The sequence below is a fragment of the Eretmochelys imbricata genome, chromosome 7 (genome assembly GCF_965152235.1).
Source record: "Eretmochelys imbricata isolate rEreImb1 chromosome 7, rEreImb1.hap1, whole genome shotgun sequence".
NCBI lineage: Eukaryota > Metazoa > Chordata > Testudines > Cheloniidae > Eretmochelys > Eretmochelys imbricata.
The window spans coordinates 85379879-85405666 of NC_135578.1; the positions used below are offsets into that span (position 1 = coordinate 85379879).

The 25788-nt window shown below is 40.3% G+C and overlaps 1 protein-coding gene across 7 annotated transcripts in view; it reads right to left on the reverse strand.

The window, feature by feature from the left end:
* Positions 1-25788, reverse strand: part of MICU1 (mitochondrial calcium uptake 1) — a 216743-nt gene that overhangs the window by 23935 nt on the left and 167020 nt on the right. For all 7 annotated transcript variants that reach the window (XM_077822075.1, XM_077822074.1, XM_077822070.1 and 4 more), the window contains 2 exons: positions 22742-22879; positions 16530-16638 (listed from right to left, as the gene is read on the reverse strand). In XM_077822075.1, the coding sequence (XP_077678201.1) occupies positions 16530-16638; positions 22742-22879 (247 nt within the window). The remainder of the gene's footprint in view (positions 1-16529; positions 16639-22741; positions 22880-25788) is intronic.

Below are 25788 nucleotides of genomic sequence, written 5' to 3' on the forward strand. Positions count from 1 at the left end.
TGCTGTGAATCTCCGAGGCAAGCAAATCTGCCAATAAGCGCAAGACCTACCAAGGCAGAGGAGGAACGTGGTCACAATATACACAAAATGACAATTACAGACTTTCTCTCAGTTTGCCTGCACGCTCTTCTCTCAAAACATCATGGCTTTTAAAATAACTTCACTGTCTCTCAACACACACGTTAATGTACTATGAAGGAGATATATTATAAATATTGTATGTATATGAGTGTGCCCAGAATTCATGTCCCCCGCAGATTTCTTTGCTTTCCCGCAGAAAAATGACTTTCAGACAGGGAAGCAAAGGGAAGCTGCAAGAGCAGTCATACACCACTCCCTAGCAGTGCAGGTACATCATTTCATGCACCTGGAGCAGCTGGCAGAGAGGTAAATCACCGCTGGGCTGGGGACACTCCAGCCAGTGGCTTCTACCCTGAGCCGAGATCAGATGCTAGTCCCAACTGGGCTGGAGGCAGAAGAGAACAGAACTTCCTCTTCCCCTGAAACAAGTGTCTGGGGCTGTGCCAGACCCACCCCCAGAAACCTCCCCCAGCTGCAGGAAGCATAGCATCCTCCCCTGCCTCCTGCCCACATCACTCCTCAACTGTGCAGGGAGGGGTCACTGTGCAGGGAGCTTCTCTCCCATCCACCCAACCCCTGTGCATTTGGACCTCCCATACCCAGACACCCCTGCCAAGCCTCACCACGTACATCCAGAACCCCCCCATGTCCTCCATACCCAAACCCCACCCCACTAAACCTCAACCCCTGTATCTGGAGCCCCCCTGCCTCCAGACCCCCATCCCTGCATCCAGACCACCACCCACAGAGCTCCCTCCACTCAAACCCCGACCCTGATGTCCCACACCCTGCACCACCCTGAGTCCCCACATCCAGAACCCCAACTAACTGCACCCAGACCCCCCCACTCCACCAAGCCCCACTTCCTCAGCACCCAGACCCCCTGCCACTGAAACCCCCACACCCAGACCCCTCCACTGAGCCCCAACCACCTTCACCTGGAAGCCACCGCAGAGTCCCATTGCCCCTGCACCTGGAACCCCCGCAATGAGCCTGCGTGCATACAGATCTCCTCACACTTAGACCCCACACTGAGCTGCCTGCAGCCAGATTGTTCCACACAGAATCCTCTCACCCCACACCTGGATGCCCCTCCACACTTAGATTCTGCCTAGTTGAGCCTGCCTGCCCCACACCTGGTGCGTCTGGCGCAGAGGGGCAGGGCTCCAAGGTGTTTCTGGGGCAGGCCCAGGCCGTGTCTGCTGAGTCCGTGTCCTGGGAGTGGTAGGGAGCTGCTAGGTGATCTCACACCTTCATGAACCCAGTGGCCTGTTCTCCCTGCTGCCATGCTGGATCCTCTGCATTTATTTATTGACAAATAAAACTTGCAGAATTTTAAAATATTGTGCCCAGATTTTTTAATTTTTTGGCACAGAAAGCCCTCAGGAGTAATATATACACAAAAAACAGAGGCATCTGTAAGCTTTTCAGATCATGGACTGGATCTTCATATGTTTGTACAGTGTCTAGGCACTGTAGGACTCCGATCCTGCCTGCAGCCTCTGGGTGCCAGTAAGTTGGATTATTGTGTTCAGCATTTCTACAGCCAACACGGTGACGACAGCAAAACCTCCTTAGATCAACAGACAGGGAAATCATGTCTTCTTTTAACACTGTAAACCAATGACACTGCCTCGTAACCATTCAGAACACATAACTTGGACGACATGATAATTGCTTTGGTTGAGCTGTCCTCAAGTCTTATGCAATCAATTTGGAAATAGCAGCAACTACAAATGCCAAGATATTGATTATGTATTTGGCAATAATTTGACTACGCCTCTTCGCTTTTGCTGTTCCTTGAGTATTTATACAATATTCCGAAAAATCAAGTGGTTAAGGTATGGGAATTCAGATCCAATGAACAAGTATTACTGTGGCTCTGAATCATAATTTACTTTAACAGCATTATTCTGTAATGATTAAAACACAATACAGGGAGTCAGGAGATGAGAGTTATATGCCTGTCTCTAATATTTAAATGATGTGACCTTGGAACAGTCACTTATCTTTGTATCTCAGATTTTAGCCCTCTGCAATGCTTACTTGTCATATAAAGTTGTTGCGAGATACAGTTCATTAATGTATGGAAGACTTAAAAAATAGTTTTTGTGAACTTATTTCCCAGATAATTTGCATTTCAGTTTTATGCAAGTCTTCTATAAAACTGTCAGCGTACACATTTTAAAAAGTTACTTTGGGAAGGATATATATTTTAATTGCTATAATTTAATCTTTATGCGAGATCTTTAATTTCTGAGATCAAATGAGACCTACATTTGCTGTAATAGCAGTATATAATTTAAGTCAAGTTCTTCAGGAATATGTATTTCCAAGTATTTAAACTCTGTCTAGGTCTTTTAAATTTAAAGAGTTCTCTAAATATGCCTGACCAAAGTTAGCTATTCCTATTAGCAATATTTCTGATATACTGCAATAGTTTTTCATACTCTATTTGCACACTTATGCAGAGGGAATTCAGAAACTCTATGTTTAGGGTCCACAGTAGCACCTGGCGTGCACGCCTGACCCCAGATACTGCTTGGTGAAAGTCAAGGCTAATAAGAGGCTGCACATGTGGACTGAATGAAGTAGGTATAAGAGCTGTGCTCTAACAAGGAACTGCATAAATAAGGTAGGGGAGGTCAAATAGACTAGATTTAAGCTCTATTTTCTGACAAGACTGCATGGAGAGTGTAGATACTTTGGATTTAGGGGCTTTCAGATACAGCCAAGAGTGGCTTGGCTAGTGAAGATTTAAGGGTTTCACTGATAGAGGGCTACCTGCTGTTTAACATTGTTTTTTTGATAGTGACAGTTTGACTCTAAGGTATGTTTAAGGGGGCAAATATGCAAAATTTGGATACTACACAAGCCTGAGTTTGCTGACCTTCAGCCCATACAAGGAAGGCCTGCCTCTTTCCTCAGTCTTCTTGCCTGCAAAGAGTGATTGTGCGGTCAGTATGTTTAAGGAGTATTATTTTGGTCTTTTAGTTTTATATTTTTCAATATTATGATGGCGCCATCAGTTTTTGCCTAATTTAAAAGACGTTTCCTGTCCTTTGTGGTTATAAAGAAAATCTTCTGAATTTGACAGGATACAGTGCAGTCTCTGCAGACAGACAAAATTAATAGCTCAGAGAGAGGTGAACTAGCTCATTCTTCTAAAGGGTGCGTTATCTCTGAAGCTTCCTAGACAATAACTTAAATGTCAACACTACTACATTACTTTGGGACTGCTGATGGAGTTCAGCAGATTAATTCACTAGGGAGGTATGCTTTAGATACGCAATCTATCAGTATTTCTGTGATCACTGGAAGTCCATCTTTCTGAATATTTCATGATTCGAATAAATACTTAAGCCATACAAATTAGCTATGATCCATTAATACAGGCATTACTTTGTAGACCAGCCAGCCAATGGCAACAATCCTGATAGAACCTGAAAGTGTTGCCATCAGGGTAAATTAAGCTGGGACAAGACAACTGAGTATTCACTCAGTGATAGCCAAAGCCTTCAGGAATATGATAACACTGAAGAGGCAGTGGATACAGAATGGTTTTTGTTTTTTGTTGTATGAATTATAGTATTTTAAACAGCTTATTGAGGAAAAATCTAATATTCTTTTGGTCATGGACTGCTCTATAGCATTCCAAATTTCTAAGTAAGTGTGGCACGTGCATGCGATATGATCTGAGGGACTGTTTGCTAATTTACTGTACAATAAGGTACTGTCTCAAGTGAAATATTTTTGCTCTTGCAAAACTTTAAAAATCAGGTTATCAGGGATATAAGGACAAGAGTTTTCCTGGCCACTTAAGGGCCTGACATTATTATTTTAAAAAACATTTATACCTTTGAGACATTATGGCATGTCACAATGTTAACCACCACAAGTCCCAAGCAGCGTCGTAATTCAGGATAACTTTTACATGCAATAGTGGCAAAATGATGGTACAGTGAAGTAATACTGGTGCATAATATACGACGTCAGCATTCTGAAAAAAAGGTCCGTAAAGTTGGGCTCCAAATTCCATAGTCAGGCATATAAATAAGCAGCCTGCTTATCATAAATGTTGAGCACCCACCAGCTCCCACTGAGTTCCATGGAAATAACGTTTCAGAAGAAAAGAATTGACCCAAATTAAACCTGGGCAGGAAGGCCAGGAGCGTTATCATCAGACCTCCCATTACAGAAGGGAAGTCAATACATTGTTACCCAAGTCCCTGTAGCCATTACCACATCACATTTTTTTCAAGTTAATGTTCATCTTACTGACAAAATTATTTTCTACAGTGTAAAAAACAGTTACCAGAATATAATTTCTGTAATTATTCGCCAGGCTTGTTCTGAAAAATTTTCATTCTCTCTCTCTCTCTCCTTAAATAATACTGTATGTTATTTGACTTATTTTCAATTATACTGTACATGGGTTTATTTGCTTCACATGGTCATGGTTTTTATAGCTTTAATTTGCCCTTACCACAGTCAATTATTGCATCCTATCATATTAATCCAACACCACAAGCATTACCTCCATTTGCTCCAAATATTGATTGATGCATTGCTGTGCAAATGTTTTTACCTCTAGTCAGCAAGAGATCTTTGTGCTCTTCTAGGCTTTCTTCAATAAGATATTTTTGCCTATTTTCTTTCCCTCTCTTCTATTTATAAGTTTTGGCAATTTTATTTTCCTGACTGGCAATAATGAATGCTAGAGCAGCTTTACTTTCCCTTTTGGTGCACACACACTAAATCACCACATATTCTTGATGGTTTGTGAACAAAGTTGAAATCAACCTTCAAGACTCAGACTTTAAGATGTAAGAAATGAAAGCAGGTTCTTTCTGGAGGAAGCTTCCTCATAAAACAAACATTTCCAAATTCCTGCATCAGTCTTTCCAGACAAAAATTCAGCTCGTCTTAAGCCATTTCAAATGTGTTCTAACTTGGTATTAGAACTAGATCCCAAAATATATTCTCAAAACTGGTTTTCCTCATAACAATAATTTATCAGCTTGTTTAAGATATTCACAAGGCATATTGAAATCAAATAGTGTGTGGCACAGGTGCTGAGGTTTTCACTCAAATTCTCAGACTTACTTAATGATTAATATTTAATCATTAGGTAAGTCTGAGCATTTGAGTGCATGCAAATGGATCTCTTCACAAGCCATGGGAGCTTGCTGGATTCTAATCTGATGCTAAGATATACAAGAAGAAACTACAATGCAAATACAGCAGTTTCTTTACTCTCTGGAGTTTAATTAAGCATTTCATCAAAATATAACATTTTATCCTGGGAAGTTATTTGAACAGATTTTTATATCACATAGCGCGCGCGCATAAACACACACATACTTTCCCAAGCTGACCTTCCCTCTAAAGCTCCGTATCATGGCAACTTTCATTCTGAGGAGTGCTGCAAGAGTTCGCCCTTCTGAAGTCAACCAGTGTCCCAAGTTCATTAGCTAGGTCACTTCAAATCACTTCAAGGCACTCCTTCTCATCTAAAGGAACACTGGTACAATGCCATGGCAGCCCTACCCACCTCCATTGGCCTAGTGAGAATGAGAAAAAAAGACTCTGAACTGAACCCAGGCTCTTACATTTTAAAAAAGTATGATCTATAAAAAGCTACCTTCAGTACGGTAGCTCAACTTCTCTTAGCCATAATGACAAAAGTAGATGTTCATTAATACACACACATAGCAGCTCATCAATATGTCACATACTAACTGTTCAAGATCCTACCTAAATAAACAATACACAGTTTTTAATGGAGGCTAGTTAAAAGTATAAAAAACCTCTCCCAAAAATTGCTCTATATACCTCTGGTAACAAATCATGATACTCTCCATTAATGTTTAAAAAGCAATATTGTTCCCAAAAATAGACATTCAAAATAGCACTGAACAAATCCTTAATGTGAATGTTTCGTTTTCAACAGTGAGGAGGAAGTCGCCTAAGCGTTGGAATGAACAGAGACCATTTATTTCAGTTCTTGAGAATTGTCAGTCTAATGTTTTATCCACAGCATCCATGAGAAAAGGAAAATGTATATATAGCCTCCACAGTGCACCTCTGTATGCCAGGATACTGCATTGAAAAACTCGGGTTTATCAACCATAGGCTTGCTTTAGCAGTAATAAATGCCTTTTAAGGCTGAAACTAGGCAGGGCTGTAGCTCTGATGCAGTTATTTTATTAAATCTTGAAAAACAGTTGCACTTATAGGCCAGCTTCAGAACTGCAATTCTCACACTAAGAGCAGCCTGTTCCACCAGTATCATGCAGAAGTTGCTTTCCATCTATAAGATAAGCTACCACACATCTCAGAGGAAGTTAAAGTGCCTTTTCAATTCATTAGGCAAATATTTCAGAACTTGATGTGAACATCCCTCAAGAACCCTCACTTAGCAACAGCATCATGTTTGGTGCTGATGCTTCATGAAATCATCAACTTTTTTTTTCTTTAATGTTCCCAAATCTATCGTTTCTGAACCTAATACTCAGCACCTGTTCATAAACACTACATCAAGCACAATGGTTTCAAACTTTTGTACTGAAGTTAGACACCTACATCCATATTCAGGCACCTAAATGAAAGTGGCTTAATTCTCAGAGGTGCTGAGTACTCACACATCTTATTGAAGTCAACAGGAGCTGTATGTGCTCAGCAGCTCACAAAATCAGGTGTTTTTTCAGGTTCTTAAGTTTGTATTTAGGTGTCTAAATCTGGGCACCCAAGTTTGAAATTTATGGCCCAATTATTTATGAACATATAACAATACAATTCCAAATAAATATATATATATATTTTTTTGTGTGAAAACCAAATACTGATAAGAAGCCCGCTGCATAACACATCTAAAGCTTATATACCAATGTGTTTTACAGACACACAATTAACTGAATATTTACCTGTAAAACAGTTCTACACAACAAACTTTAAAAAAAAAAATCCTGCACACACTATGTATTTGTACTTTTCTCCCTCGTATTAGCATCATTTGTACATATCACTGCCGCTGGGGAGAAATTGTTGTGATAGCAAATGACTGAGGAATAGGAAAAATAAAGCACATTAAGATTCCACAAAGATAGATACCAGGCCAAAGGCAGACCTGCATCACTGTTTTTATACAGATATTCTTTATACTAAATAAAGGAAGTACAGAAATTATGACATATGTAGAATTGTTTCTAAACTGAATAATAGTTTAAACCTTCCATGAGTTGTTAATCCTTGTTAATTCTCAAGGTCATTGTTTAGAGTTTTAAAAACTTTACAGAGTAATATCTTCTATGACAATGGAGTCTTGCTCCCATCAATTCATATCTCAAGATCCCCAGTGTTGCTTGGTTTCCTGAAGCTTTAATCCAAAACCTTACACCTTCCTGTCTAGGGAAGCCATAGTATCCTGCATTATGTCCAATTTTGCATTAATACCTGCGGCAGACTACTTAAAATATTCTGTCAATGCTTGATAAATTGTGTCTATAATTCTACATTTAGAGAAGCCAGACTGACAAGCTCCAGGTATCTCCTGCCAGCATTCTGAAAATGTGGCACAAAACCCCTTCATGGTACCATCTTCCTCAAGACAAAGATACCTATTAGTGGCAACTGTGAGACTAACACTGATCAACTGGGACTGAGGCCAGTAATCAGATGGTAACAACATTTTATCACTATTCATATGCCATATTCCATTACGAATCTGACACATCCTGTCTTCCTAACCCTATAGTTTTGCTTAGATGATTTATGCTTTCTTATATTAAAAGGCAAAAAACTTAGTTAATACCGAGTTAAAATTGCCCAGTGACCGCTCGTGCCATTCCAGAATGATGAGTTCAGCAGAAGTCAAAAAAACAGGAAATACAGAGTTAAGGTAAATGCCCACACAACTTTTAACTCTGCCTTTTTTGAGCAATGCCGCAGAACACTTATGACACACATACTCGTACTTTGTCTTTTCAGTGTAATAGACAGGTGCTACCTGCATGTGGCCTATGCTCAAACGTCAGCAGCACAGCAGACTCAGAGCAGTATGAAGTATCCCATTCCTTTCAATGAGAAGTTCTGAGCAGAAAGAAAATATACAATGGAGATGAATATAGCCTGAAACAATAGCACTGAGATGTGTGAATTGTTCCATTCATCCCAGTGGGTGTTTCCATCCTGCCTCCCCAGTGCTGAAGAGTTTCTGATATGCATCAAGTATAACTATTCTCAGCTCAGCCCAGTGTCAGCAGTGTGTTCTTGGTGCATGTTCTCAGGATGCCAGTTCTAAGCTCCCTGCCCACAGAGGCAGGGGTTTGTTCTCCATATCCTGGCTCACAAGGGTGGGGTGGTAGGAAGATGGGCTCAGACCTGATGAAAGGGACAAGGCACTCAGATTCCAATTTACATAAGGAGGGCAAGAAGGGGAGGTGGGGCTCAGAGCCTCTATAACAGTGGTTCTCAACTGATTACACATTGTGTTACCATACCTGGGCCGCAGGGGCTGGGTGGCAGAGAAGCGGCAGCCCTGACCCCTGCTGTGCAGGGAGGCTGGCAGACCGCCCTGGACCCCGGACCCCGCGGGGCTGGCTGGCTGCCCCGGACCCCTGCCGCACGGCTGTCCCGGACCTCGCGGGGCCAAGCAGATGCCCCAGACCACAGAGCTTGCGGGGCTGGGTGGTTGCCCCGGACTCAGACCCTGGAGCTTGCAGGGCTGGGTGGCTGTCCTGGACCCCGCCATATGGGACCAGCCTGCAGCCCCAACCTCAGCCACACGTGCTGGACCCTGAGAGCTGCTCCAGACCCTGACCCCCGCAAAGTGGGCCGGCAACCCACACCCTGCTCCACTCCTGAGCTCATTTGTTAGGTACAATTTCTGCATAAGATTTTTCTTTATTTGCGATTTAAGAATTTGTTGCCATTGAATTTCTGGTAGCATAACAGTTATTTCTAGAAAATACAAGCTTGAATGAATAAAGTCATGCATTATTCCATGGTTCATTAAAGTACGTATCCTACCATTCTTTTTAAACCAGGGTCTATCTTAAATTAAGGGTGCAAAACGTCAGTGAAGCAGGAACCCACTGTGTCTATTTTATGCTACTAATTTTTTCCTTTCAGTTTATAAGACGTTTAGAATCATAAAAATGGGTCAGTCTGCTGCAGTAGATTAGGAACAATTTATTTAGCATATAAGGATTATGGTCACCTTTAACATTTTAATTTTAATAGTAAAAATAATCCCATTCTTTTGGCAGTCACGTGAGTGACTTTTTTGTGGTATATTAATAGAGATATAAGGAACTTTATGAGAATTCATCTATAGAAAAGGTGGAACAAATGTATCATTTACTCTCTGTGGACTTGACGCTCTGACTAGGAGAACACATTTATATGCTAGGAACCATGTAATGTGCAGATCATTTGAACGTAAATATCTCATTAACACACTATCCACTACTAACTCTCTCAAATTTCAGGCCACCTGCAATCCTGAGTGCAAAGAAAGAAAGATGAATTCCCTTTTCATTGCCGAAGCCTCATCCAACTTCTGAGTGCCAACACCCTCCCCACTTCCCCCGCTCCAACCTCTCTACATATCTGTCTGGATCAAACTTCAACAATGCGCTATCCAGCTGCCAAAATATCCAGCTTTCCTCGAAGGTCTACATTAACTATTAATATAAAAACCTCTGCTACTCAAAATATTTGGGGGCAGCGTAAACATTTGTAGGTTAATACCAACATAAACAACATTGCAATGATTGCAACAATTGCTTTATTCATGTTCATATTTAATCTACCACAGTCCTCCAGATTTTAATCTACCTGAACCTGTGGCAGAATTTCCAGTTTGCTGTATCACGGTGCAGCAGAAACAAACAGAGTTCTTTGGCCTGTATAGCTTATACCAGTTCTCAGAATGATATTAGCCATACTGGCAAAAGGAATTTTTTTGTCAATATAACTGTCTACACTGGAGCTTTTGCCAGCATAGCCGTGTCTGTTAAAGGTGTGATTCTTTCTCACTCCTAACCAACATAGATATGCCAGCAAAACTTTTAAGTGTAGACCAGGCCACTATGGGGCATGCTACTGTCCAACCAGGGGATTTCCAGGAGGAATGTTGCAGAATTAACTCTCTAATTGGTTTCTAACCTCTATCGAGCTATGCCGACAGTATACAGCTATACTACAGTTTGTGACTCCATTGCAAGTCATGTTAATTGTCAGTTAACTTGAGTTGGCTGAAATATGTGCTAATCTAGACACTACACAAATATTAATTCCAGGACATAAATGTTTGTGGTTTACCCTAAGCAGAGTCCTAGATGGGGCACTGTCAAAACATAGGATTTCTCTGGACCATTATCAGATCAGAGTAGGTTGGTGGGTAACTAAAAGTTTTACCTGAAGTTAGTCTGTATTTCAATAACTGTACACTGCTATTTTACACACAATGTTCCAGTTGAAAGATCTTTCACTATGCTCATTCTCTTTATTTTTTTAATTCAAAGAAGATGTTTCCACCTGTTGGGTCCCATTTGACTTAAAATACCTAAAGTACATGATCTCAGCTATAAACTAAGGCTGATCTCAGTTAATAAGAGCATCTAAGAGCAGAGATACAAGTTGAATTAGAGCATGTAATAGTCTTTTAAAATCTTCCAGTATAAAGCCCCCCTTCACACTTTAATGCTCTAAGGGCAGTAATGGCTCAAAGTTATAACTTACTGGTAAAGAACTTTCACCTTTTAGCTAATTAAATAATCTATTGCTTTTATATACAGAATGGGAGTTTTCATTAGGATTTGAAAACTTTAAATTTGTTTGTGATGTGTTATGTTCCCAGTTTTACCAATGAGTTTTACAAAAATTACTAATCTGAAAAAAAAAATCTGACTCAAAACAAGTATGCAACTGTAACAGATTAAAAAAATTATGTTATTTATGGGCAATACAGAAACAAAGAACTTCAGTTTTACAGTGTAAATGTTCAGATAATTTGGTGGATTAGTTAAGCATTGGAAGAAGGTGAAAAAAGAAGGGGATGGTTATGCATGTTTAATAAATTATATTGTTATAATGGTTCTCAGCTAAATACTGTATTATTCATCTACTATTGCTGGTTCCTTCTGGAAGGTGTTTTCCATGTGATGATAGTGGGATATAAGGTAGACATTATTTGATTAGGAACTATACCACTGTGTGCCCCCTCTTATAGATAGTTTACACAAGAAGGACTGGACCTTATACTTGGTCACAAGTAAAAGTATGTTCTAGCTGGACTTCAAATGCTTTTTTGCTTTTTTAAAGAGAATCTGCACTGAAGTTATTTTAAATCTCTGACTCAGCTTTGAGGGATTCAGAAGTAGAAGGCAAAAGTCAGCATTGGGTCAAAGACAGGAGAAGAAACTAGATTTTTACATATATTTATGAAAATTCAGAGATCTATCCCAAACTGAAATTGAACTGTCAAATTTATTTCCTTCAATATGATGAACCCTGTGGGCCCCTTTCTAATGCTCACCAATAGCTCCCTCCTTGTCTTGGATGCTGGAGAAGAAATTATAAGTATTGTAAGAGTACATGGCAGCTCACAGCCCAATGCATACAGAGTTCCTGCCCAGTAGAGCTTATGATCTTTGTGGTTCAGATATTAAGGTTTCCAAAAATTGCCAGGGTAGCATTATTTCTTCTTTTCCTCTCTCCACTTGTGGCTCCTAAGAGGGGGCTGCTTCTCATGTTTCACTAAGCCTCAGACCAATAAGACCAAGATGATCTCTGACTAAATCTGTACTGAGGACTCCATAAGAGCAGGAAATGACTAATGCCAAAAGGTTGAGAATTACTGATACTACAGTAAAAAGAAAAGGAGTACTTGTGGCACCTTAGAGACTAACCAATTTATTTGAGCATAAGCTTTCGTGAGCTACAGCTCACTTCATCGTATGCATCCGATGAAGTGAGCTGTAGCTCACGAAAGCTTATGCTCAAATAAATTGGTTAGTCTCTAAGGTGCCACAAGTACTCTTTTTCTTTTTGCGAATACAGACTAACACGGCTGTTACTCTGAAACCTGATACTACAGTGATCTTGGTTCTTCTGTTCCCATTGGAATGAGACTGTCTGCACATCCCTACTTTCAGCAACAATTTTCTTATCTGCTGTAAAATATACAAAAATATACAGCATCCCAAGTCCCAGCATCATGGCTAAAAGTCCTATCAAAGTGACCCCTCAAAGGTTGCAAGTCCATCCCTGTTGCAGGTCTGGAGGATAAAAAGATACTCACCCCAAACTTTGATTTCTGATCACTAAAAGCAGCATTTAGCAAATTGATAAGATTTTTATAAGGAAGCCTAAAAAGTTGAAAGCAACCATTTGCTGAATGCACTCAATCACGACATAAATTATGTAGAATACAATGTAGGAAATAAGTAAAGTAGAAGGGAACACACACATTAGATCTGAATGTTATCTTAGTCAATTAGTGATGTTCATAGATTCATAGATTCATAGATATTTAGGTCAGAAGGGACCATTATGATCATCTAGTCTGACCTCCTGCACAACGCAGGCCACAGAATTTCACCCACCACTCCTACAAAAAAAACCTCACACCTATATCTGTGCTATTGAAGTCCTCAAATTGTAGTTTAAAGACCTCAAGGAGCAGAGAATCCTCCAGCAAGTGACCCGTGCCCCATGCTACAGAGGAAGGCGAAAAACCTCCAGGGCCTCTTCCAATCTGCCCTGGAGGAAAATTCCTTCCCGACCCCAAATATGGCGATCAGCTAAACCCTGAGCATATGGGCAAGATTCATCAGCCAGATACTACAGAAAATTCTTTCCCAGAAAATTCTTTCCCAGGTAACTTGGATCTTACCCCATCTAAAACCCATCACAGGCCATTGGGCCTATTTACCATGAATATTTAATTACCAAAACCATGTTATCCCATCATACCATCTCCTCCATAAACTTATCGAGTTTAATCTTAAAGCAAGATAGATCTTTTGCCCCCACTACTTCCCTCGGAAGGCTATTCCAAAACTTCACTCCTCTGATGGTTAGAAACCTTCGTCTAATTTCTAATCTAAATTTCCTAGTGGCCAGTTTATATCCATTTGTTCTTGTGTCCACATTGGTACTGAGTTTAAATAATTCCTCTCCCTCTCTGGTATTTATCCCTCTGATATATTTATAGAGAGCAATCATATCTCCCCTCAGCCTTCTTTTAGTTAGGCTAAACAAGCCAAGCTCCCTGAGTCTCCTTTCATAAGACAAGTTTTCCATTCCTCGGATCATCCTAGTAGCCCTTCTCTGTACCTGTTCCAGTTTGAATTCATCCTTCTTAAACATGGGAGACCAGAACTGCACACAGTACTCCAGGTGAGGTCTCACCAGTGCCTTATATAACGGTACTAAAACCTCCTTATCCCTACTGGAAATACCTCTCCTGATGCATCCCAAGACGACATTAGCTTTTTTCACAGCCATATCACATTGGCAGCTCATAGTCATCCTATGATCAACCAATACTCCAAGGTCCTTTTCCTCCTCTGTTACTTCTAGTTGATGCGTCCCTAGCTTATAACTAAAATTCTTGTTATTAATCCCTAAACGCATGACCTTACACTTCTCACTATTAAATTTCATCCTATTCGTATTACTCCAGTTTACAAGGTCATCCAGATCCTCCTGTAGGGTATCCCTGTCCTTCTCTAAATTAGCAATACCTCCCAGCTTTGTATCATCTGCAAACTTTAGTAGCACACTCCCACTTTTTGTGCCCAGGTCAGTAATAAAAAGATTAAATAAGATTGGTCCCAAAACCGATCCCTGAGGAACTCCACTGGTAACCTCCCTCCAACTTGACAGTTCACCTTTCAGTAGGACCCGTTGTAGTCTCCCCTTTAACCAATTCCCTATCCACCTTTCAATATTCCTATTGATGCCCATCTTATCCAATTTAACTAATAATTCCCCATGTGGCACCGTATCAAACGCCTTACTAAAATCTAAGTAAATTAGATCCACTGCGTTTCCTTTATCTAAAAAATCTGTTACTTTCTCAAAGAAGGAGATCAGGTTGGTTTGGCACGATCTACCTTTTGTAAAACCATGTTGTATTTTGTCCCATTTACCATTGACTTCAATGTCCTTAACTACCTTCTCCTTCAAAATTTTTTCCAAGACCTTGCATACTACAGATGTCAAACTAACAGGCCTATAATTACTTGGATCACTTTTTTTCCCTTTCTTAAAAATAGGAACTATGTTAGCAATCCTCCAATCATACGGTACAACCCCTGAGTTTACAGATTCATTAAAAATTCTTGCTAATGGGCTTGCAATTTCTTGTGCCAATTCTTTTAATATTCTTGGATGAAGATTATCTGGGCCCCCCGATTTAGTCCCATTAAGCTCTTTGAGTTTCGCTTCTACCTCAGATATGGTGATGTCTACCTCCATATCCTCATTCCCATTTATCATGCTACCATTATCCCTAAGATCCTCTTTAGTCTTATTAAAGACTGAGGCAAAGTATTTGTTTAGATATTGGGCCATGCCTAGATTATCCTTGACCTCCACTCCATCCTCAGTTTTTAGCGGTCCCACTTCTTCTTTCTTTGTTTTCTTCCTATTTATATGACTATAGAACCTTTTACTATTGGTTTTAATTCCCTTTGCAAGGTCCAACTCTACTTGACTTTTAGCCTGTCTCACTTTATCCCTACATATTCTGACCTCAATAAGGTAGCTTGCCTTACTGATCCCTCCCTTCTTCCACTCCCTATATGCTTTCTGCTTTTTCTTAATTACCTCTCTAAGATACTTGCTCATCCAGCTTGGTCTACAACTCCTGCCTATGAATTTTTTCCCCTTTCTTGGGATGCAGGCTTCCGATAGCTTCTGCAGCTTTAATTTAAAATAATCCCAGGCCTCCTCTACCTTTAAACCCATAAATTCTTCAGTCCAATCCACTTCCCTAACTAATTTCCTTAATTTTTGAAAGTCAGCCCTTTTGAAATCAAAAACCTTAGTTGCAGATTTATTTTTGTTAATCCTTCCATTCAGTTTGAACTGAATTAGCTCATGATCACTTGAGCCAAGATTATCCCCTACAACCATTTCCTCTATGAGGTCCTCATTACTCACCAAGACCAAATCTAAAATAGCATCCCCTCTAGTCGGTTCGGCAACTACTTGCTGAAGGAATCCATCAGCTATCGCATCTAGGAAAATCTGAGCCCTATTATTATTACTAGCACTCGTCCTCCAGTCTATATCTGGGAAGTTAAAGTCTCCCATGATCACACAGTTTCCATTAGTATTTACTTTATTAAAAACATTAAAAAGGGCTCTATCCATATCCAAATTAGATCCCGGCGGTCTATAGCACACCCCAAGCACTATCCCAGGGGAGGCTCTAATAGTTTTCTTCCCCAATTTAATTTTTGCCCAGACAGACTCAGTCATATCCATTTCATCGCTTCTTATTACTTTACATTCTATCTCATCATTGATATACAGTGCTACTCCACCACCTTTACCTTTATTTCGGTCTTTCCTAAACAGCACATACCCTTCAATACCTGTAGCCCAGTCATGACTACTATTCCACCAGGTCTCTGTTATACCTATAATATCTGGTTTCACTTCCTGCACCAGTAACTCTAGTTCCTCCATTTTGTTACCTAGGCTCCTTGCATTAGTGTACAAACATCTTAATTTTTGCTGTTTAGCCTCACTCACATTCTGTACCCTATTAGGCACGGTTATTTTACTACCAGTATAACCTATTAGACTTGTATCTACACTGCCCTTCCTCCTACCTACAGCTGTATCCAGGAGCTAGCAAACAGAGCTGTAAACAGGGGAGTTTGAGTGGGAGTTCTGTTGGAGGAGAAGGTATTTGTGTGTGCTTGGTTTTGTATTGGTAGTATTTGTATGTGTAGAGGTTTGTAGGGGCTTTGTGCTGGGAGAGAAGCTGAGCCCTGATTAGGGGGCGGGGCTTCACTGACTAGGGGTCCTATAAAGGTAGCAGCCAGTCAGGCAGCGGCACAGACAGCTGCAGCGGCACAGGAGCTAGCAAACAGAGCTGTAAACAGGGGAGTTTGAGTGGGAGTTCAGAGCCTGTGGATCTGTTAAAATAGCCTGAAAAATGCAAACAGGAAGTAAATTTCAGCATATTTTTCCTTACACCTAACAGAGGACAAGCACAAAATCCCAAATCCCTCTTTTTCCACTAACAGCTGCAAGTCAAAAATCTTCTCATGACAGGAGGGGAAACATGATTTTAGTGCACTTTTTAATCTGTCAGAAAAGCCTTGCTGAACAGCTTCAAGTCTGAACATCCTGCTTTAATGGTATTCTACCACCAGAAAAAAAAAAAAAAAAAATCCAGCAAGCTCACAAGTGTTTAATACCTTTATCAAGAGAAGCTCCAGCCATGTGGTAAAAGCTCAAAGCTGTGTCCACATCATTTATATTCTTCAGAAAAGTAAAAAAGCTTTCCACCTCCTCAAACGTCAGCCCCTGCAATAGAAGGAACACTTTTTTTTAATGGTTAAAGTAAGGAGACAAATAATGAAATAATTTTGATAGGAAAAGGCCCCAATGACAGCAAAGATGATAAGTATGTCCAAATAGGAATTCATGTATGACTCGCCATAGTGCATTATATTAAATCATTATTTGGGATTATATACAATTTAAAATCTACACTTGCGGTAACTGAAAAGTCAACTAGCTACCGACATTCTTATTTCCTCCCTTAATTGAAATTTTTCTTTCTGCAGTACACCCCATTACAGTTCTATTGTCTCCTTACCATGAAGTTAATGCCATCTGAAGGGGATAGGCTTAATACAGATATTGTAGGTTTCAGAGTAGCAGCTGTGTTAGTCTGTATAAATTGGTTAGTCTCTAAGGTGCCACAAGTACTCCTTTTCTTTTTACAGATATTGTAGGTTTCCCTGTGCCTAGCCATTATTTGTTCCTGATCACCATTATGGACCTGATTCTCATTTACAGCACTCAGATAGTATAAAAGGCCTTAGTGTATATAAGAATCAGGCTTGGTGTGTGGAAGGGTCAGTGGTGATAGCGAAGTTGAAACAAAAACCACCACCATTCTCCCTGCTGTCAACCACTTGCCCAATAATGTGATCACATAGCCAGTGCACAATCAAGATCCAGGAACTTGCTGCAAGCATATCAGTTTATAACCCTTATGGCCTTCAAACCTGCAGTAAGGAGATCAGATGGTTGACACTCTAAAAATAGAGCCTTAAGGACAAATTCAGAGGTCTCAGCAGTGTAAGTAAAACTCCCCTAGCACTTCAAGTCACTTAAGGTATGTCGACACAGCAAAGAAAAAACCCTGGTGCCAAGTCTCAGAGCCCAGTTCAATTGGTTTGGGCTTGCGGACTCAGGCTGCAGGGCTAAAAATAGCAGTGTAGACATTCAGTCTTGGGCTGGAACCTGGGTTCTGAAACCTGGGAAGGGGGGAGGGTCTTGGAGCCCAAGCTCCAGCCTGAGCAGGAACACCTATGCTGCTATTTTTAGTTCCACAGCCCGAGCCCCATAAGCCCAAGTCTATTGACCTGGGCTCTGAGACTCAGCACCATGGGTTTTTCTTTGCAGTGGAAACATACATTTAGACTCCCTTACATATAATCAGAGGGGTTGTACATTAGTGAAAATTACATGCTGAGACAGAGAGCAGGAAAGCGAAAGTAGTCTCATCATACTTTAACTTTCTTCTGGCTCTTTGGTATGTAAATTAAATCAGATGATATTCTCTACATGTTGACAGAGTGAGTGTGTCAGGTCTAAGGCATGACTCACATTGAGAATTTTGGAAATTCTCCCACAATTGCTCTAGCCTAAAGGCAACTCCACTGGGGCTAGCACCCAGGTAAATACTAGTTTAGAGTAGTTACTTGTCTTTTTACCACTGTGTCTAGATTTGTTCAGAGTTGGAGGACATAGTGAGGTGATAAAAATGCCCAAGCCCTATCTATATTAGCCCTTATATTATTTATTGCTAGCACCAGTGAAACTGCATCAATGATAGAACAACAGCAGGAGAGTCTCAAAAACTTAAGAGTGTAACAGCCTAAGTGAACCTAAATGAGCACAGGTCTGACAGTAACGGATTCTATACTTCAATACCTTACCCATCACCTCTGAATTTGGCTCTTCACATGATGAATCACCATGCCAGCCTAAATTCAAGTTTCCTCTCTATTCTACCCAGCAAGAGACAGAATGCTAAAAATGGGGTACCTATAAAAATAAATATATTTTCACTGTTATGATGAAGATGAAAATGTCGAAATGAGCACATTCAACTGGTGAATCCAAATTAAGCTGTAAAATCTGTATTAACACTGTCTAAAATGTCTTCAGTAACTTGAGCTATTAAGGTCTTTAAACAACAACAAGGGCAGACTATTGGACTAATCATTTAAAACAAGAAATGCATTGTAAGATACTCTGACTGAAAGGGAGTTTAGTGACAAAAATCACTGTAGAGAAGATAGCTCATTTTTAAGGTCTGGGATCCAAGAGAACATCAGTGATTAGCATAAAAACACCACCTTTTCAGCACGACTGCTAGCTTGTGACTCAAATATAAAAGAATTGGGAACCAGCCACTTCTACAGAGGTTGTAAATTACAAATGAAGAGCAGGATGCAACACTAGGGTTAAGCTTAAATTATTTCAAGTCCAAGAAAATGTTTATGCTAACACTGAACTCATTTACAAAAGAAAATGTTGCAGGTGCATTCCTGTATAAATTTAGCTAGCGAGCTCAAAAGGAATGCAAGTGATTCTCTCCATCACACTTCATTAAAAAAGTGTAAGGATTTAAACCACATGTTAAGTCAGAAGCAATAGAGAAATCCAATAAAAACAGATAAATATCTTTGGGTACTGAAGGTATTACATACATATTACCAAAGGACACTGTGTTCCAAAAACCTCTTCCCACTTGGGACAGAAAAAGCAACTAGTCTTGTATGAGGATGTTCTGAAGAAAGGTACTGGACTGGATTGACAGAAATGTACAGGAGCTACAACTGCTTGTAATAGATGATCCTTCTATCTAACTTAATTAGTCACTGTATAGCCAGCTGCCTGGAGTCAACAAAGCTGCCAAGAGTTTCACCTGTGCCAGAGGGGAAAAGAGAAACTGGCACCCCCACATCCTTTACCTCTTCCCCAAAAAACTCTTTATTATTTGCCTTTATTTGCTATTGCTGTAATTAAAAACTTTCAGCTTTTCATCCTTCTCCAGACTTGGAAATCATCTATTGCTTTTCTCTTACAAGTGTAAAATTCTGAATTCCTCCTTCCTTCGAGATAAAAAGGGTGGTTATAAATCTGGCTAATAATTATAACCTCAAAAACAGCCTGGCAGGAGTGTTACCCCTAGAATCTGGACATAAACATGTCCCTCTCTATCAGGTTAAGAGTTTTTTTCTTTATCCGGTGAAGAAACAATCGGATGCTGACAAAAAAATCAGGTCCCTCCAGTTCATCTCTCAGCATCCTTGGCTATTGTTAGCTACCATACATCAAAACTAGTTACAGAAAACGTTACAGCAAATTGGAAAATGAGACATTAGGAGTTGGTATTTTCTGCTAGTCACACACCCAAACTTTATGCATCTATAAATTGTTATTCCTGAACCAAAAGCTTTCAGATAAAATTACAAATATACAGACCTTTAAAAACAGTGTTACTAGAACATCCAACTCCAAATGGAACTCTGTCCTCATGTCCCTACCCACGTTCACCTCGAGGCTAGAGATCCTCACACACAACTTAAGTTCTCCCGAAATGGATGCCAGTAGTTTGCTCTTTAAGGCTACATCTACACTAACATATTTTAGGAAGTCTTCCCCCACTGCACTACCGCCAGTGCAGGTCTGCCACTACTACTGTAGACAGGGCTCAGGATGTCACCCAACTCTACATGGAGAATTTCCCAAGCTTCTAGTGTTTACTTTTAACTATACATTCTATTTGTGCTTTAAAGAGAAATGTATTCTCAAACTTGGCTACATCTCAATGAAGATGTGTGTCTGGGAATTTTCTTAGTTTTCATTAATGTGGAGAAAAAAGGGTGGGTTTGTGCTTATACAATTCTAAAACCAGGGTCCGGATTTAGCTTGCAACTTTACTGAAGCCTGCATTTTATCAATGGTGCTTGAATATGCCAAGCTTTGCATGTTATGCTTGTAGAACTCAACTTCTGTGAAAACTCAAACAAAGTCCATGGAGAAAGAGTGAAGTCTTAAAGGAAGTTTTTACCTGGCATGAGCAGGACCCCTCTTGGGATATCAGGGAAGTATGACCTTTGCAAAACCTTTGGAGCATGTAGCTGACATGAAAGTATTTTAGGCCTCACTGGCCTCTACTAGCACAGTTCTAAAATACTTGTGTGATGGGGTGTCTGCCCCACCATGGCTAGTAAAAGGTTAATACACCTGGGGAGGCCGCATGAAAAGCAGCCAATAGGAGAGGGTCTGTGAGGAGCGGCCAGTCAGGACCTGGCAAGTCCATAAAAAGAGCCTCTGGGCAGAGCAGGGTCAGTAGCTGCCTAGAGCTTGAGGAGGGAGGACTGTCTGGAGTAGGCTGCAACCCTGTAGCACCTTGGACAGAGCCATGCAGGAAGCAGCCTGGTGAGAAGAGAAGGAGCTCCGGATGGGTTGCTGAGATTAGGAAGGTGTTGTGGCTACGGGTAAGTGGCCAAGAGAAATGCAGTGACAGTAGTGGACAGGCCTGGGAAACACCCTCCCCCATGCTGGGGAAGTGGCAGGATAATTAACTGCAGTCGCCACTGGGGAGGTGGCTGGACTAGGAGCTAAACTCCCTCGAAAGCGGGAGGGAACACAGACAGGGCCGAGCCACAAAGAGGACACTGCAGTTTCGGATGCTGTGAGAGGGATTACTATTGGACTGCGGAGAAGGAGTGATGGTGTACAGACTACAGATGGGAGCATCAGCCTTGAGCTAATCCCTAGAATGACTAGGAGGAGGTGCCAGTCTGGTGGCGAGTGACGTACTCTGTGACAACTTGAATTATGATTTATTGACTCATGAAGGAGATTTCCATGTGTATTTTTTAACCTTTGATTAATGTACAATTTCAAGGAACGCAAACTGACAAATTAACCCTGATATGCATACCGTAATAATCAGATTGCTTCTTTCATAATATCCAAAACATGACAGATGTAGAAGTTAGCACTAACAATATAAAACATAATGTCGTAAATTGTCAGCTGCCCCTGAAACAAGTTAGAGGAACCTAGTGGCTGCTTTAGTTTTCACTGGCTTTGAATGCTACCTAAGGGCCATTACACCAGAAAGAACTGCTTGAATACACTGTGCTTTGGCTCCTCAAAATACCCTAGTTCTTCCAACACATCCCCTATGCTAGGTGCAGGAGGCACTGAGATAGGGTTGGCCATGCTGGATTTATGCCAACTGAGGATTCCTTCATACCAGTGGAATCCATTTAAAGCAGCTTTAAGGAGCAGCGTAACGGGATCTTAAGGTTGGTCAGAATCTGGTCCAGTATTTCTTAATATATTTTGCATCACAAAATGGATTAACGAAATTAAGAAATAGATGACAGTTCTGCTGCTAAAAGGAAGTGGTTCTACAACAGTCAGGCCTACTAAACACAGAAGCAGAAGTCTTTCATTAGTTCCTGTTTTGGTTAATTGCAATGTTCACAAACTAATTAATAAAAAAGGAGCACTGTCAATCTCTATAGAAGCAGACATGAAATTCTAACACTACTGTAATTTAGCACCCCATACTTTCATTATCATATTAAAGATGTCCTTTAGGTTTAAGTGTTTTATTTCGAGGTCTCGTTCCCTGAATTAACTTCTGCAGGGACTGCAACCTTTTCCCCCTACAAATTTTGAGTCTAATTCCCGTAACACATTTTTCTCATAAATTCATAATAAAATGATAAACTACCCAATCGTATTGCACAATTAACCCAAGGTCAAGTCAACTGTTAGATATAAGTCTTCAGTTTGTTCAGGTTAAACATGTGGGGGCTTTCTCCAGAAGGCGTGGTTTTTTAAATTAATGTTAAGTATTTCTACACCCACAATTGCAATGCACTCATTTTAAAATGTGTAAAGCAGTCTGTCATTGTACACACAACCAGATATTGATCACTAGACATATGTATTTTTTGACGCCTTACTTCTGGTGATTTGTTGATTAACTGAAGTCAATGTGGCTCTTTGGGCCTGAATAGGTTTTAGAGGGTCAGGTGCTTTTTTTCAGGAGTCGGAGCATATTCATTTTATGATAAGCCCAGTCTGTGCCAGCCCACAGCTTAGATCTATAATTTCAGAGCAAAATATGAAATGGCCATTTTTTTGTTTGACTCCAGCCCGTGATGTATTCAGTTCTCAAGCATTATTTAACTACTGATATATATTTTGGACTGGTAAAAGTCAATGGAAGTATCAGCACTGAAATGATTCATTCTACAAGTTTATTCACATTTTAGACTTCATTTCACAGTGCAAAGCACTGTGGATGCATGCATCAGAAAGTCTTAAAATTTCTCTTTTGCTGCCTGAAATCACTAACCTCTCCTTCTTGAAAATGTTTCCTGAGTTGCTTCAGCATGAGAGTGAGCTTCTTTGACTGCACTCCACTATAGGCCAGCAGCATGCCACCAAACTGACGCTCAGTGATCCGCCCATTCACAGGGTCATGCCGTTCAAACTGGAAGAGAAAGAAGATTAAAACAAAACACTAATATTAAAGCAATTCTGCTTTAATAGGAAGCTGATATTTTATTCAGGAGGTGCACAACATTTACTGTAATGCTGAGGTAAGTGTGGTTGACAGTATTTCCAGAAGCAGCTCTAACTGTGCTCAACATCCCCTCTTCATCAATGTCAGCGATTATTTATTTATTTATTTTACACACACATCCCAGTACTTGGACAACCATTTAGGAATTTTCTTTATCACGATCAACTTGTTCCATTATACAGGGGGACAGCGTTTGTGGGATTGGTCCTCAACAAGCATTGATTACAACCCAGAATGGACATTTCTGAATGAAAATAAGCTAGATTTTCACTTAAAGGCAGTTCAGAAACGGTATAAAACTTGCAATCGGAGTGGGGACACTGTCAGAAGACAGTTTGCCAGTACTAGAAAATATATGCCACACACTCCAGGCCACAGAAGTGTGACTGTGTCATGCAGAGAACAAGCTGCTGTCAGTAACCCCTTCTCAGGGTTCAGTCCTGCACAGATCCTTGGAAAACACAGTAAGCATGACTTAAAAAAAATAAGTGGGGAGAAACATGGCTGGCAAGAGGTATGGTGGTCAGTAAATCAGGTAGGGAAAAATCCCCAAGCACTATGTAGGGATGGTCAGTGAGAGAAGACTCCTTCCCTTGCTCTTGATTTCCCCTGACAACTGCTAAGTTTTGGTAAACATACATTTGACAGCTGCCAATCTCTAGCCTCTGAGAGGCTTACAAAGATTGTTGGGGGACACTTCCACCCCAATCTCCCCTCACAAGCCTTTCAGAGGGAGAAAAAAGTTGTTTTTTTCATTGAATAGCCTTCTAAGTGATCAGGTTAGATGCTAACATCAATCGCAGCGAGTAAAAAGGCTAGAGACTTACTACAGCAAAAATAAATACAAAAACAAATCACAAATAGTCAAGGATCTAACATGACATTTGCAAACCATCAATCAGTCTGTTTACTCTGCTTATAGGTTGTACCTCTTCACCTTCACCCATTGTTGGTGTTGTCCATTTAGATACTAAGCTCTTTGGACAGGGACTATTACTCCATTTGTGGATAGTGCCTAACACAAGGGGGCCTCGATCTCGGTTGCTCCCTAGGAATTATCATTTAAAAAAAAAAAAGTGAAAACTCACTATCAACACTTTAACATCTTATATCAAGTTTGCCAGAGCTGATATAAGAAAGCCAACAGTTAACATCCCTTAACTACCTAGCCCCATAGACAACCACCCCCATCAAGCTCCTGTCTCCCTACAAGTTAACATAAATGGATAGCCTTGCAGCATGACCTGAAGGTCAACAAGCTTGAACTATTTTGGACAAAAGGATGTGTATGAGAGTTCTTTAGTTAAACTACCTAATAAGTAGGCGGCTTGTAAACAAGCCATTACAATTTGCATGGTAATGAAAAGAGCTGAGTAAATAATTCATAGTAAATAATTTACTTGATCAATTTCACTGCTTTTCTTCTCCCTGTTCACAAACTGTATGGAGAGATTCAAATTTTATTTGAAATTCACAAAGTAGATATTGGTCTGCAGCTTGACAGTAAGATATTGGTTGCTCAACGTTCAAATCTGAACTGTTTGGATTGAACACATAGGCCATGCACTAGGATTCAGTTTCCTGATCAGATAAGAGAACTTTTGGGTTTCTGACGTGAATGACTCATGGATTATGAATTCCATAGGTTGTTCACTGTACTATTTAGTCAAAATTAACTATCATAGCAAAATTTCTGACCTTTGAAGATTCAATTTTTGGAAGGAAATGAAATAACGATGTCCAGTCCCAAGATGCTATATATATATATATATTAAAAAAAACCAACCAATTTGATCTTCAGTCTTTTTCTCTGAGCCTAAATGGTGTGTGCAGTATCTGGGAAGTCATGCAACCTCTTAGCTGTAGTTTGCTAAAGAATCCCACTTATTCTGTGCCCAAAACACTGAACTCTTTCCGACTCATTTGGTATAGGAAAAATACAGTCTTCATTAACATCAGAAGTAAGGAATTTCACCCACTTCTTTGGTGTTTCTGAGGAATATGGAAAAATGTTACAATACTTTGAGGCATAAATTTTACATCCAATGTAGTTTTTAAACCAGCAGCAAGACTTTCTAGTAGAGACTCTCCATTTGCCTCTCAATTAACCCCCAAACATGCAAATCAGTATTTTTACACGTTCTTTAAAGACCTCAATTTCGAGGGAGTGTGAGACACTATCTTTTATTAGCACACCTGAAAGGGCTTTAAAATTTTCAAGCTCAGTTTATAATTAGTGACCTTTCTCAGACAAGTTTAGAATAAGTGTAATGTACATTTTTCATTTCCCCTACCCCACTTTAACAACTTGATGAGGAATTTATTCATTTATCTTCATGCCCTTAACAGGATTAAGAACTGTACCCATACAAGTTCCATCGGTACCAGCTACATCTGGGTTGTACTTTTTTGCAACTGACCAGGAAAGAGAGACTGTACTACAATATTAGTTGTGATAGTACTTGAGCTCAGAAGGGAAACAAACACATCCCCTCCTCCCAACCCAACCTCTCCTCCGCATTCCTCCCCTCTCAAACGGTCTCACCTCAAGCTTTTTGGTGCCATTTTTTGGTAAGGTTAACCAAAGACCCAAAGCCAGTCTTTCACCAGGAACCACTTAACCATGGGGCCCCAGTAAGAAGTATTCGTATCAGTCAGCAAGGCCATCTTGCTCTAACCCCCTTTTTAGGATATGATCCTCAAGTATTTCATTTGTTCAAGGCTAATTACCATATCGTGATCGCAGACATTCCCCCTTTTCCCCTGCCATGCTAGGATCTCCATCTCTCCTTAATGAGATGTCCCTTAGTAGCAGA